The sequence below is a fragment of the Petaurus breviceps genome, unplaced genomic scaffold (assembly GCF_028583685.1).
Source record: "Petaurus breviceps papuanus isolate PSGF00001 unplaced genomic scaffold, PetGlider_PUasm1.0 37, whole genome shotgun sequence".
NCBI classification, from domain to species: domain Eukaryota; kingdom Metazoa; phylum Chordata; class Mammalia; order Diprotodontia; family Petauridae; genus Petaurus; species Petaurus breviceps.
In genome coordinates, this window is record NW_027186296.1 from 99636048 (window position 1) to 99650387 (window position 14340).

Here is a 14340-nt window from a genome sequence, read left to right on the forward strand (position 1 = left end):
AAATTCACATTTTGAAACAAAGGCCCAACGTACTTATATGTCACAGCATGAAACTTAAAAGGTCAGTAGCACTTGGGTGAGGAAAGGGAAAGTAAATCTGAGAATGGGGGGAAAAAGAAGCCATTCTTGAATCCCCAGCTAAATGTAGTCATCTATGCAGATGCAAATAGGTAAGGCAGGCAATAGTTAGCTCAAGGAAAACAGACAGACCACAGACTTGGTTTTAAGAATTCCAAAGTAAGTTTCCCAGGTCCTCAATTAAAGATTAATAAGATAGCTCAAAGAGAACCTTACAATGATGTCCTACCGGTATTAACGATGGTTAGTGCCTTCTTCACCACGGTCCTTACAAAGTAAATACGAAAAAAAATCACCTCTAAGCTGAATGGCCCATTCCCTGAACTTTATTTGAAAATGTGAACTGCAAACAAAATCTTTCCTGATGAAACCAAGCTGCCAGTTTTCTCCTGTCCTTTTAATTACTCATTATGTCTGACCCTAGCATCTCTTTACCCTGGGCTAAAAAGGCATTTAGATTCTGACTTCCAGCAAGTTTGCAAAATCATGGAATCCATCACAGAAAGTTCAAGATGACAGAGCCTAGAAATTATCCAATCCAACCCCTTCCATTTTACAGACTCTCAGAAATTAAGGACTCCCTCTAATTGTCCAAGGAGATTAGGATAACCAGACCATAGACTTTTAAAGCTATAAGAGGATGGATAGATGATAGGTATGGAATAGTGAAATAGTGAAAGGATTTGGGCTCAGGTCTGGGTACAAATCCATACTATGTTTCACACTAGTGGTATGACCTTGCACAAGTCACTTCATTTCCTTGAGTCTCAGTTTCCTGATAGGTAAAATGAGGGCCAAGGAGTTAAGGTTAAAAAGACTGAGGGGAGAAAGGGTGGCAACTAACATGGTAATTCTACCCAAACCAGGGAAATTAAATTACTCTGTTTTGCCAGACTTGTTTCCAAGATGTAGTATTAAACACAGGTCTGTGTATGAGTTGTGAAATATTTTGAATACTAATAAAGAATGTATACTTCTTTGTGTGTTCAGCTTCATAAGCCTGTATTTAGTTTAACTGGGCAAGAATAAGTCTTTGTTAGTAGACTCTCAAGTTACAGTCAAATCTTACATACCAACACTAATGGAGTATAGTAAAGATACAGATCATATAAAACAATAAATAATTTTAAAACGATTTTTATCTTGAGGATGTGTACTGTTATTTTTTGAACCTACACTAAAATATGAGTCTATCTGATACTTCTGGAATTTACAAGGCTTCCTGGCATAGGACAAAATGTGAGAGATGTGGGGTTGAAATTCTGCCTTTGATTGATGCCTCATACTCTCACTCTGAGCAACCAGGCACAAATCATTTACCCTCTCTGAGTCTCAGTTTCCTCTTCCATAAAAAGGGGAAAAGGGGCAGGTCACACTAGATGACCTCTATGACCCTATCATCTAAAGACCTGTAACATGAGGACAATAATATTTGCATTACCTACTTTATTAGGTTGTTATGAGGACAGTGCTTAGGATGGGACACAAATATTAGCTATTATTATTACAATACTTTAGATAACACAAGGAAGCCATACACTCTGGAGACCTGAATTGGCATCCTGCACCCTTCTGAAACTCCAGTCTGGTGAAGGCATCACCACCTTGTACAACCCAACTTAAGTTAAGCAGTTACCCTCTTGAGTTAGTGTCTTTTTTTCAGGTTCATACTTTCTCCTGGGTGGGAAAGTAATTAAGTGTTTTGGTTTAAAAAGGGACTTTTATTCCAGCTCCAGCTGGGCTAGAATAAACAAAGATCCTGTTAATGTCAACAATGACTTAATTAAGCAAAGTAGGTGACAATGTCAATAACAACTTGAAAGTTAGATCTGCCTCCTCCCAGAGGTAATATCAAGAGTTGACTGTACTTTAAATAATCAGAGTATTAATCTACAGCCTACTGGAGCCAATAACTTTGCACTTGGTTCCTGAAGACAATAAATTCTCGTTTCAAAGGTAAGTTGTATTTTTTGACAAAATTAAAGCCTTCTGGAGGTCTGTCATTAATAAACTATTTTTATGAGACCTGGGTATAAATACTGCTTGTTTTTGTACTTTAAAAAGGGGGTGGGGGGAGATAGCGTCAAGACACTGGGATAGAATTACACTATAGAGTGAAATGATAGAGTAAAGGGTCATTCATCTTTCTGTAGGCTGAGAATGACCTTTCACAAACAGGAGGACCCTTTTAAAAATTTTTCCATCTGGACACTTTTTCCTCTAGTCTAATTCCCATAAAACATTATTAAACTGAAGTTCCTAGTTAATTAGCCACCAAGAATCTCCAAAGATAGAATTTTCTATGAGAGAAAAACAAGAGAATATGTTGGCCAGACTACTGAATATAGCCAGAGGACTTGAGTTCAAATCCTGTCACTGCTTCCTATATGACCTTAGGCTGAGTAATAATTATCTGAGCCTTCATATTCCTCTCCTGCAAAATGATAGCATTGGCTCTATGAAGTTCTTTCCAGCTAAAAATGCTATGACAGGTATAGGTTTGATTTGCAAACTAAACACAGTTCACCAAAACAAGCACTTTATCTCAATTTTAAGTAGAAAGCCTTATACAAGAAACCAAAGCTTTTGACACCTTGCTCTAACCATGTCTCCATGATCATAAGAAATCAACCAACCAGCTAATAAATCCGGTTAAGATTAATGAGTATTCATTTTTAAACTATATTCTTGTATATAATTACATTCTCTAAGTAACAATCTTTTGACCAAAACACTCTTTCAAAGGAAAATCAAGCCCTAGTAGAATATGACAGTGTAGAAGCACCTGTGCTAATAATACTATGGACAGCAGTAAACATGGCTGATTGAAAAATAAAGCACTGCTTGGTTAATATCCAAAACTCCTCAAAATGACACCATTGGCATGTACTTCCAACACAACTAGCAATAGTCTACAAAACTGGAAATGGGTGTTAGGAGCTTATAATGTCAAATATTTGACTGAAATACCTAGTATCACGTACTGGATAGAGCCTTGAAAGATCATTTAGCCCAATTTTATTGACAGATAAAGAAACTGAGTCCAAGAGAGGATGATACTGGCCCAATGACAGGCAAATATGTAGTGGTAAAACCAGAATTTGCACCCAATTCTCTCATGATCTCCCACACATTAACTTACTAGGAATTTTGCCCAAAGAACCACCCTGGAGAACTGTTTCTCTCCACACGCACATACACATCGCTCTACTTTTCCACTCTATGTAAGTCCAAGGACCTAGGTTCAAATTCCAGAGCTATCATTTACTGTCTGGATAACTCTGAGCAAGACAATTAACTTCTTTAGACCTCAGTTTTCTCACCTTAAAAATGAGTAAGATGACCTCTAAGGTCCCTTCAATTCTAAATTTATGATCCTAAGATCCTGTGATGAACATATAATGAACAGTATTTTAAAATAAATCTTCAATGACCATCTAATGTTGAAATAAATTCACTACCACACTGTAACAAAAGCAATAGAAATTTAAATGAAAGAGTCCACTTTCTTTATTTAAAAAAATACACAATTTACTGGTTACTTTTTTCTTTCAATTTCAGCATATGTTATGAGTACATGTTATGACATATACTCAAGGTAAAACTAGCAATTAGGAAAACATCCATTTCAGCTCATGGCAAGATAAACTTTTAAAAATACAGGCATATCCATCAGAAACCTAGGACTTTTCTGAAAATGACTTCAAATAAATATTTTTAGACTACACTTCATTTTATAAAATAAAGTTTCTGTTGGATTACTTATGTAACAAGAATACCAAGAAGTAAATCTGTAACTTTTCCAATCTTAGTTGCAGATCCACACCAATCTCCCTTCTCAGGGCTATGAAAGCCTTTATTATGCCACCAGACCTATTAATTATAAAGCCTTCATTCCCTTTCCTTAACAAAAGTTCAGCATTCTGACTTACGCAATGGCTTCAGGTTAACAGTGTCTCAGCGCAGGAAAAGATTTGACATTGTTCTTCAATGACTGTCACACATTTCTGATGTTCCTTTTAAAATCCTACTGTTGCCTGATGTAAGAATTAAAGTCTTTCCTCTCCTCTCCACCCCCATCACAAACCACCACCATTTGTTTTTTCTATCTAAAGCTGAAGATGTTTGTGCTGTCTTCACCGCTCCAGCCTCTTCTCCATGTAATCACATTCCTGATCATTTAACCCTCTAACTCTTATGCTTCCCCATAACAGCTGACCTGAAGCTAGGGATCACTCATGATGGAGGCGTGCTCCTAAAAGGCAATGGGGCACCAGGTGGGCAATCAACAAACAGGTTCATTAAGTGGTGATGAGAGTCTGGCTTTTCCTTTTTTATTCTCAGATTACCACTTGAAAAATAACTCGGCTACCGATATTCTTTCGTGATGACAGATTTCAGTCTTACGCTGACTAAAAGACTTGGCTAATGTGATTTCCGAAGAGACTACCAGAGGACCCAGTTCTGTATATCTAAATATATTCAACCTCAGTTCTAAGGCTTATTGTTCTACCTTGTTTTAAAATGAAATTTTGAAAGTTGAGACAGTTCTGGTAAATGTATGAGTGAGAATAGGGGGCAATTTACTTCAGAACTAGTCAAAAACCAATGCCAAGATGTTGTGATCTAGACTCAGGAAAATCACATTGACTTAAAATTCAAAAAGACTGCTAGATGTCTAATTTCTCCATTCTGAACTTCAGAAGGACTAGGTTTTGCAAAGATTTTTTTTTCTAAATGTCAATAATGAAGGGGTTTGGTGATTTCCCTGGACAGTTCCCTTTGTTAGGAAGCAGTAACTCTTTGTACTTCATTCAGGTACACCTCCCAAGCTGAACTGCTGCAGCAGTGTATGTATATAATGAATACAGCATTCATCCTTCACAGCTTTCCAAGGAACTAGGAGAGGAATAGCTAAGAGTAATCTGTTTGCTGGCTTCCCCATAAAGTGCTACAGAATTGTGAAGATGTAACACCCTGCTTGTGTCTCCCCAGTAAACATCTCTCCTCCTCTAAAGCTACTCCCCACTCCAATCATAAACCTGAAGACCATTCCAACATTCTCAATGGATTTTCAGTTATGATATACAGGCAGCAGTTAATCACAAAAATAAAATTTCAAAGATGTATGACATTTCCACAGAGAGAAAACTGGAACAAAACTTGGGATCCAAGAAGTGCAAGGAAATAACTTACCTTCAGGTTCTAAGGTGGTGTCCTCAACTAAATTGAAGGATGGTCTGGCCAGGGAAAAGGTTGCCATGGTGACCAAGACCAGGCATATGAATCGACCCCAGCTGACCATCTTCACTGTGCCAATCCCGGGTCCTTTTCCATAGTTCCATGTGGACATTAATCCCATCTGAACACCTCTAAACAAGCATGGACCACGAGCAATCCCTTCAGCCTTTGAAAGGCTCAGAAATGTGGCTGCTATTGTGACTGCTGCTGCTGCTACTGCTGCTTCTGCAGAAGGAAAGAGATTTGGTGTGTCAGTGAAATCATCCTGAATGCCAACTGAAAAATCTTACCTTAAACCCAGAGTGGGAGGGTTTCTCCAATATGAAAAAACTGAATTACCATTCACTATCTATGAATTATTTCCATCATCACCTCAGATCCCCCAGTATTTTTAGAATCCAGTTCCAAATAAGATTGGGGTTTATGCCAATGATTAAAAAGTTAAGATTATTTCTCCAGAAAATATCTGAAATAAAAGTGCATCTATGGGTACTCTAGAAGAGAAGAAACAAGCAGAGACGTATTTCAGTTATTCAGTGTATATTCTTTTTATCACTTGGAAATTTGGATCTCTCTCCATCACTCCTCTCTTCCCTAGAGCAAGAGAAGCAATCCTGACCTTAGTCTCAAGGGCAGTACAAACAGCAGCTACAAAAGAAAGTTAAAAATACTCCAGCTGGCATAATAGGACTTGTTAACTACTCTTCCTTCAACTTTGTGCTTGGTAACAATGGAAATGTGAAGAGCACTGGTTACAGACACACATTTCTGCTGGGCAAGCAACCAGCCTAGAAGAACAGAATGCCCTTCACTTTGTACCAAAGAAAAGGGAAAGGTAACTCCACAGCATAAAAACAAATATTTAGAAGCCTCAGAGAAAACAATTTCTACAAGTTTCCCACTGGTCACAAATCAGTTTCAAACGCAAATGTTTCATTCACTCTTTCTCCAAACTGGCCACTTAGTTAAAAGAAAGAGGGAACCAGCCAGCCTGAATCTCTACCACCATGAGTCAATCAATGCCTACAAATAACATGAGTTCACATTTATTTAATGTTTTGGGGTTCATTCCTTATTTCATTCCTCATTTCCTTTGATCCTCATCTCCCACCCTGTAAGGTAGGTACTATTATATTACTATGATAGAATCATAGATTGATTGAGAGCTGGAAGAGAACTTGAGTCCATTGATTCCAACTGTCTCATTTTACAGGTGTAGAAACTGAGGCATCTAGAGGTTAATCAACTTGACCAAGGTCAATCAGATAAGTAGTCCAAGGTCACTCAGAGAGTGTCTCAGAGATCATCTTTAAACTCAGGTCTCCTGATGCCCAGTCTAGTTCCCTATCTACTTCTCACTGAAAAAGGAGAAACCACCTTTGACCTGGATGAAAGAGATCAACAGTCCAACATAATCTAAATACATAAGTAACAGAGAAGTCAAGCCCAGGAAGTAAAGAAACAGAAAACCCTAAATCATTTCTATGTCTCTGAGACAGAGATGCTGATCTAGGATCTGATCAATAACCCAAGGTTAACAACTATTTGCCAAAACTTCAAAAGTGGCAATTTATTTTGATATTTCCTCAGTCCTATCTTAACTCTTCTCCTATCGGATGTTTAGGGAAGAGTAAAATATTAACAAATTACTTTTCATTTTAGCAATCTTTTCAAATATTCAACCTGGAGACAGACTATACTGCATAGGAGACAGAACATAGCACTGGACTTGCTTGACCTCTATGCGCCTCAGTTTTTCCATCTGTAAAATGAAGCAGTTGGACTCAGTGGACTTTAAAATCTCTTCCAGCCCTAAACCTATGATTCTATAACAATAACAGCATTGACCTTACAGTTTGGGTGATGAGTAAGAGAAGTGATTTCCAACAAGCCTCTGTACCACTCCCCCATCTCTTTTTAATTGTAAGATTAAGAGCAAGTCATAAAAGCCACTGGGCCTCAGTTTTCTTCATGAGTAAAATGTGCAAGATTATGCCTGCCCTACCTACCTCTCAGGGTTATCATAAAGAACAAGTGTACAAGAAAGTGCTTCATAAACTATAAAGTGTCGTGTAAACATATGGGAACATTATTGTTATTCTACAAAGGGAAAAGCCCTAGAGAATCTCACTCCCAAAAGGAGAGTGGGTAGAACTAATCTCAATTTGAGATTTCACAGACTGTGAATCTCTTGGAATATACACTGCACACTTTTTTCTGCATTCTATGAATGATGACCTTAAAATAAGGTTTCAGGGGCGGCTATGTGGTACAGTGAATAAAGCACCGGCCCTGGAGTCAGGAGGACCTGAGTTCAAATCTGGCCTCAGACATTTAACATTTACTAGCAGTGTGACCTTGGGCAAGTCACTTAACCCCAATTTCCCTGCCTTCCCCCCTCCAAAAAGAAAGAAAAAAATAAGGTTTCAAAACTACAGAGCTTTTCCCCAAATTTCTAATCAACTTGATGGTCAAGTTATGAAATTATATTTCAACACTGCATTTGCTTTCACATAATATCCCAAACTTCTCCCACTGACCTTACCTAAAAACATTGCCACTGTAGAGATAATCACCAGAAATAGTTTTAAGGAGGATGCAACACTACTTTTGGAAGGGGAAATCAAAAGAACCACAGGTCTAAGGGTGGAGGGGACACTTTCTATGCTAATTATAGACTCTGCTGCCCTAAAAAATATACATACATACATATATGCATATATAATGCAAGTATGATGCATGCACATGTCAGTGTTTTATACAGAGATAAACAGATATATACATGTAAAGCCATACAGATATATGAATCTGATGGAACTCTATTTTCAATTCAGTCCCATTTTAAAAAATTTTCTTTTTTTTAAATCCCTGGTGTTTTCTGTGGTATAATTTTCAGAGTCCTCCCATTATAACTGCATCTATTTCTAAAGCATCTACACTCATCTAAAGTGAAAGATGAATTAAACCTGTTTTCTGACGACCACAAATATTCTCAAGGTGGATTAAAAAAAAACTTTCTGATCCTTTTAGAGTTAAACAATCTTTCATTACAAGCAAGGGAATCCAGGCAAAACTACTTCAGAACTCCAATCAAAAGTCACTTTCTTTCATGCAACTGTCTCCACAGAAGACCGTCTAAGATGACAAAATGTGTCTCGTGTCCCTTAGACCTAACAGCATCCTAGAAACAGAAACCTGAAGCTCAGGTCCATAGATGCCATCATCTTCTGCGACCAATCCTGTACCTAGATGATTCCAGATTAAACACTCATCCAAAATACATTCCCTTATTTTAGGGTGGTCAGGGCCTATGACAACATTCAATGAAATCAAGTTCTTTCCTAGTGTTCCCCGCCAGTTTCCAACGTATGTCAAGACCTCCTACACTGGATAATTATGTACCTCTATTTCAATGTTTGGAACACAGCCCCAGCATGCTTCTGGCCTCCACAATCCCAGCTTCCTGACTACAATACCATAATCCCTCCTGGAGTCTCAGACTCAGTGAAAGCCGCACGTAGTGTTTATTTTTCCCCTTGAAAGGGAACTCTGTCTCTCGACTCAGCCTGTACGTGGAGAGGTGCTGTCAGCCTCCAATGATTGATCGTTCTCCTGGCCACCCCTCATCAAGTCAATTTTCACCTCGTCACATACCTGCCCAAATTACTTCGCCAAACAGACAGGCAGGAGAAAGCAGTTTGGGATATAGGAGAACTGGCCCTACTTCATCCAAGCCACATCTGAACTTTAAAAAGCAAACAACTTAAAAAAAAAAAAGCCCAAAACCCTACACATAAACAAGTATTAGTGAAGTACTGGGGTTAATAAAGGTTAGTTTTAAATGTTCTTTTTTTTTTTCTCTATGCCATTGTTGATTTAATTATATTCAGTTCTCCAGGGAGAGATTTCTCACTTGTAGATACTACGTCAAGAAAGTCAACTGAAGCTAACGTAGTGATGTACCCAGTCGGGAGATCCAAGGCGGACAGACTTCCTTCACCTCCAAAGGAAAAACCTTAAGATACAAGTCATTTAGCTTCTCCAAAGGGATTACCAGGGAGCCGGGCGCAAAGTGCAGCAGCTAATGTAAAAATAAAATTCCTCCACACATTTAAATCTCAAAACAAAAAAGTCCCAGACTTGGTACTACGGTCCCTACATGTTAATTCTTGAAAGCCTAATGAGAATTTGTAGGCAGCCCGGGTCTTTTTTTCCTCTCCCAATTTCTTTGTTGGATTTCTTTCATTTGCCTGCCTGGAATATCCTGTTTTTCTCCAAATCTTTCACCACTAAAGAGGTGGGGGGAAAATCTGCATATTAATTGACATTCCAGGGAGAGCTGGAGGGGCTACCGATTGCTTTCTATTCAAACTAAACAGGCTTTTCAGATGAAAATGAGTAAAGGCTAGTAGAAGATTTACAGGGATTTGGTACAAAGCAGACAATGGGGTTTTAAATGTTGATAGCTTTTCACACCAAACACATAATAGGTCACTGTGTGAAAAGATAGCTTTTGCGTTAAATATACATTTTATTCATTTGAGAAAGGGAAATTTATGGGCTTCCAAAAAAAAAAAAAAAGTTTGTAGGAAAACACCGGGAGGGTCTCTGAAGGCTCCCGCCCACCTTGGGCTCTGGGGCTCTAAGTTACTTTTGTATCAGATTTTCCCAGAGCGTCTTAAACTCACGGCTGCAGTTCCCCACAGGCACCCCAGGCTTTTTGCGAGTGTGCTCTGACTCCATGTGCAGGGTGAGCGTGTCCCTCTCCGGGAAGAAGATTAGCACACAAGTTTTCACGTTTGCCACTTCAACACATTTTCCTCCCCTCCTTTGCGCTAACGCTAACCAGGGAAAGCAAGAATAAATGAAATGAGTGGAGCCCTCCAGAGCGCATTCCCATCTCTGCGGAGGGAGAGAGTCCATCCCAAGAAGCCTAGCTCCGGTTCGGTCTTCCCCATCGCTTTCTCAGCAGACGTCGTCCAAGGGAGTGGTGCTGAGGTTTCCCGGGAAATCTGGGCAGCCCTAAGGGAAAGTCTAGAATCCCCTCCACCCCAAGGAAGAGACACATTCTCCGGCATTTGAACTAATGCAGATGAAAAGAATTAGCTGGATAATAACTGGGGATGTGGGGCGGGGAGGGGGCGGAGGGAGTAAGCGATCCCTTTAGCCCGGGCACAAACACTGCGGGAGGGGGGGGGGGGCGTTCATCTCGATTGATCCTGGATGGAGATCTCACGTGCCGGAGCCACTGAACTAAAAGGATCCAGCGTAGCGAAAGCGCCGCCTCTCCCCTGGACCAGCGCTCCCGCCAGCAAGCCTTTTTTTTTGGGGGGGGGGGGGAGGAGTAGGGAGGAAGAGGTGTCTGGGTGCATCCTTGCTGCTTTCCAGCCTCCCCGCAGCGTCGCTCGCTAAGTCAGAATGCAAAGCGAGGCGCCAGCAGGAAGGGAGAATTGGGGAAGAAGTCAGGCTGCAGTTTTGACAGGGGAGACTTGGAGGGGAAGGAAAGAGGGGAGGCTTGAAGAAGAAGAGAGCTGGACTACATCTAGTCACCCAATCCCGAGTCAGAACCGTGTCAGCCTGCCCCGACTCCTGGCAAGTAAGCACAGAAGCAAAAATAAAGGGGAGTGGGGAATCAGCCTCCCGTAGGGCTCCCCACCCCCAGCCCCAGAACCAGAGTTCTTCTCCGGGCCGCCGCCGCGTCTCTCCCTCCGGCTTCCACATTTCCCATTTTGTATCGGCTTGGGTCTGACTTGAGCAGCCCCAGGACAATTACCTTGAATGGCAAAGTTCCGAGAAAATGCGACCTTTCTTTTTGCCCCAGCAGCAAGCGCGTATGTACAGGATGAATCAAAGTGACGAACCCCGGGTCCCTTTGGGGGAGAACTCAAGGGGGAAAAACAACCAGTAGAAAACAATTGTCCCTCGATTATTCCCGGTTCGAGGTACTCAAAACTTAGATGCAAAACCCAGCTTATGGCAGAGTGCAAACATGACTTCTGTGATCCGCGGGCAGGCTTCAGATTGAAGAAGAAGAAGAAAAAAAAGAAAAAGAAATCAGCCCTTAAGTTTCATCAACAAAACTTTTTTTCCACTTCTGAACAGTGAAAGCTTGTCCAACACCTCCAGCCTTGGAAAAGCAAAGAGTAGTTTCCAGCCGAAAACATCGCTCTCTAAAAAGAGACGTCTCAGATCCAGGTAAACTTCACGCAGAATTCCCCGTTGGAATCTTGAAAGCTTTGTCAAGTCTAAGATCGCATTTTCTCCTGCATATACACACGGACACACATACACACACTCCCTTCTCTCTCTTTCTCTCACTCTCTCTTCTCCTCCCTTCTCCTCATCAGGTCACTCCCCGCCTCTGTTGAAACCTGAGCCATTTCCTGGACAGCTCTACCCGGCTCTTCCAATCAGAATCCTCGCCTGCAAATGTTTAACTGTGTGCTCTCCGAAGGAGATGCTCGGAAGAAAGCCCAAGCTCCGGGGTTGGACTCTCAGCATTCCCTTTGACAACGCCTCCAAGTGGTACAAATTCACTCAGGCTAGAAAAAGGGAGCCTGGATCAAATGTGAACAGAAAATAAAACAGTATCTTGTATTCCTAATGACTGGCTACAGTCCCTTCTCTTTCCATACCCCACCCCCAGCTCTTCAGATGAATTCTAGCGATTGGCAGTTAGGGTTAGAGGTTTGTTTTGCTTCTAAAGTCAGCACATGATGGTGATTCTGACGTGAACACTATATGGATTTTTTGTAAATGCCCCTAATGGTTTGCTATGTTATTGTTGGGGTGGGAGGAATCCAATCAGTAAAAGTGATAGGCTATAAAGAGGGAGAATTTTTTTTTCCAGGAACTCCATTTTTAATCTTGTAAGAAATAAGAAATGGCTTGGAATCAATTAAAAGAAATAACCTCTAACAATAAAATTATCTCCACATACATCTTTCCGTCCTCTCATTCTAATCCCAAAGATTAGTTAAGAAAGTAAAATTTTAATTAAGTTCCCTGTTCAGACCATGTCACTAACTAGCTACGTGAACTTGGGCAAGTTACATGACTTGGACTAAGAGGCTGGACTAGTATGGTCTCTAATCACTCTCCCTGCTCTAAGTTTCTATGAATCGTTCATTTTTCTCTTCGATGGCTCTTTTGGCTTAATTCATCAGCAGTCTGTACAAATGGGGTACTTTGCTTTTACTTACTTCGAGGGGAGGAGGAAGATTCTGTTTCTTCCCCAATTCCCATCCAATTCATTTACTATGCTTTGCTTCAAAATCTATTTTTAAGAGAAAATACTTCAGAAATGCTTAAAATATTTCACAAGGTTAAAAAATATCATACATCATTCATTAGAAACTATAGACTTCAAACACTACACATGGAGAAAATTACTTATCTTCATGATGCATCATATACTGCTTCTGTTAAAAAAAATTACTTATATGTAACTTTAAATGTGAGTATAAAATTGTGCTTCTTTTGATATATCACTTTGGGAAGGGGGCAATAGAATGGCTGAAGTCCTTTCACCTAGGGAATATTTAAGCTCCTCCACCTCCTCCTCCTTCTTCCAAAAAGATAGTTTAGTAATTCTGCCTGGCCTTTTTCATCAATGGGTTTCCAAATTCTCATACTTTTGTTTCTAAAGAAATGTGGGTGTATTTGTATTCTACAATGCTTGGCACTTACATCATTTCCAGTCTCCACAGATTAATAGGGAAACACTGCTTTCTCTGGACTATATTTCTCTTTATATATTTTCCCATCCATAAACATAGCTACCAACCATTGAAAATACTGTTAATACATTCTTACATAAATTAATGGCACCGGAAGACACAGTACCTATTCACCATTCATCAATAGCTTTATATGCTCTGAATGGAAAGGAAACATTTCACTAAAAATGACAAATAAGGGTACCTACTTTAACATCCCAATGCAATTCTCAGAATTTATTCTTTCTACAGAAGAAAAGACATCCATCTATCAATAGCTTTTTATTCACTTTAAAGTGACCGGTTTTGTGTGTGTGTGTGTGTGTGTGTGTGTGTGTGTGTTAAGCTAATAGGCCAGCCCACAACATGGACTCTTCAGCTTTTAAGAAGGTTAGGAGTGGGGAGGGGGGAAGAGCAGAAGCATGTTTGGAATTTAAGGGGAAAAAAATCAATTCTGTCATCATATTTAGGCTTCAAGTGACCTCAGTGGGTCCAGAGAACCTTTCACACCAGTTAGGCTGCTGAATGAGAGAATAATCTCTTTACAGTTTTTTCTCCCTCTCCTTAAAGTGGCTGGAACTTTTTTTTCAATCTGCCTCCTGTGAATGGTGCTTGCTAATAAGCCTATTAATGAGGTTCCACAGAGGAGTGTGAATAGGTAAATCAGTCCCAATCTGTTGAGGTTCAGGAGCAAGGGCAGTGAAGCCATCAAGAACTAAAGGTGACAGTTTGTGCTGAAATAGGAACAACAGCTCCAGGTTTCAGCTGAAAGAAAAGACAGACAAGGCCCACATTCAGAATCCTTCTACCCCCTGCTGAGCCCTTTTTTCTTTGCAGTTTTTACCCTTTTATAAAGTGTCTTGAGTAGTCACCCATTTTTTTTTCAAAAGCTCTTGAGACGCCTTCTTTTTTTTTTCACTCCAGTAATGATACCTCAATAAAAGGGAAGGAAAATGAGGACACCAAATCTTCTACGGTTTTAAGTTTTAAAAAGCAAATTCTTCTGTCTTTTACTGTATTGGTGACAGAAAGAAATGAGGGAAGGACAGAGCAAGGGGGGCCTTAACTGTCAGACTTTTTAAAAAAATTATCTCAATTTTGAAGCCCTTTTCTATTGGGGAGGGGTCTTCATCCCATTTGATGTTATTTATACCTAGACCTTTAAATGCTGAATACTATCCTAATAAGCTCATTAAAAAAGTTTTAATTCCACTGATATATTTTATAACATCAAGTAAAAACTCTGTTAAATTAAAATAAAAAGCCAAGAAAGATTGGGATATTTAATCCCTAGGTTTGTTTT

At 39.9% G+C, this 14340-nt stretch overlaps 1 protein-coding gene across 3 annotated transcripts in view; it reads right to left on the reverse strand.

Moving 5' to 3' along the window:
- FGFR2 (fibroblast growth factor receptor 2) overlaps window positions 1-11725 on the reverse strand; it is a 117500-nt gene extending 105775 nt beyond the window's left edge. Inside the window, exons 1-2 of one of the 3 annotated variants that reach the window (XM_069099110.1) lie at window positions 11093-11725; window positions 5275-5544 (exon numbers count right to left, since the gene is read on the reverse strand). In XM_069099110.1, the coding sequence (XP_068955211.1) occupies window positions 5275-5440 (166 nt within the window). In that variant the 5' untranslated portion in view covers window positions 5441-5544; window positions 11093-11725. The remainder of the gene's footprint in view (window positions 1-5274; window positions 5545-11092) is intronic. The other 2 variants (XM_069099109.1, XM_069099108.1) reach the window with 2 other exon arrangements.
- Between the last annotated feature and the right edge of the window lie 2615 nt (window positions 11726-14340).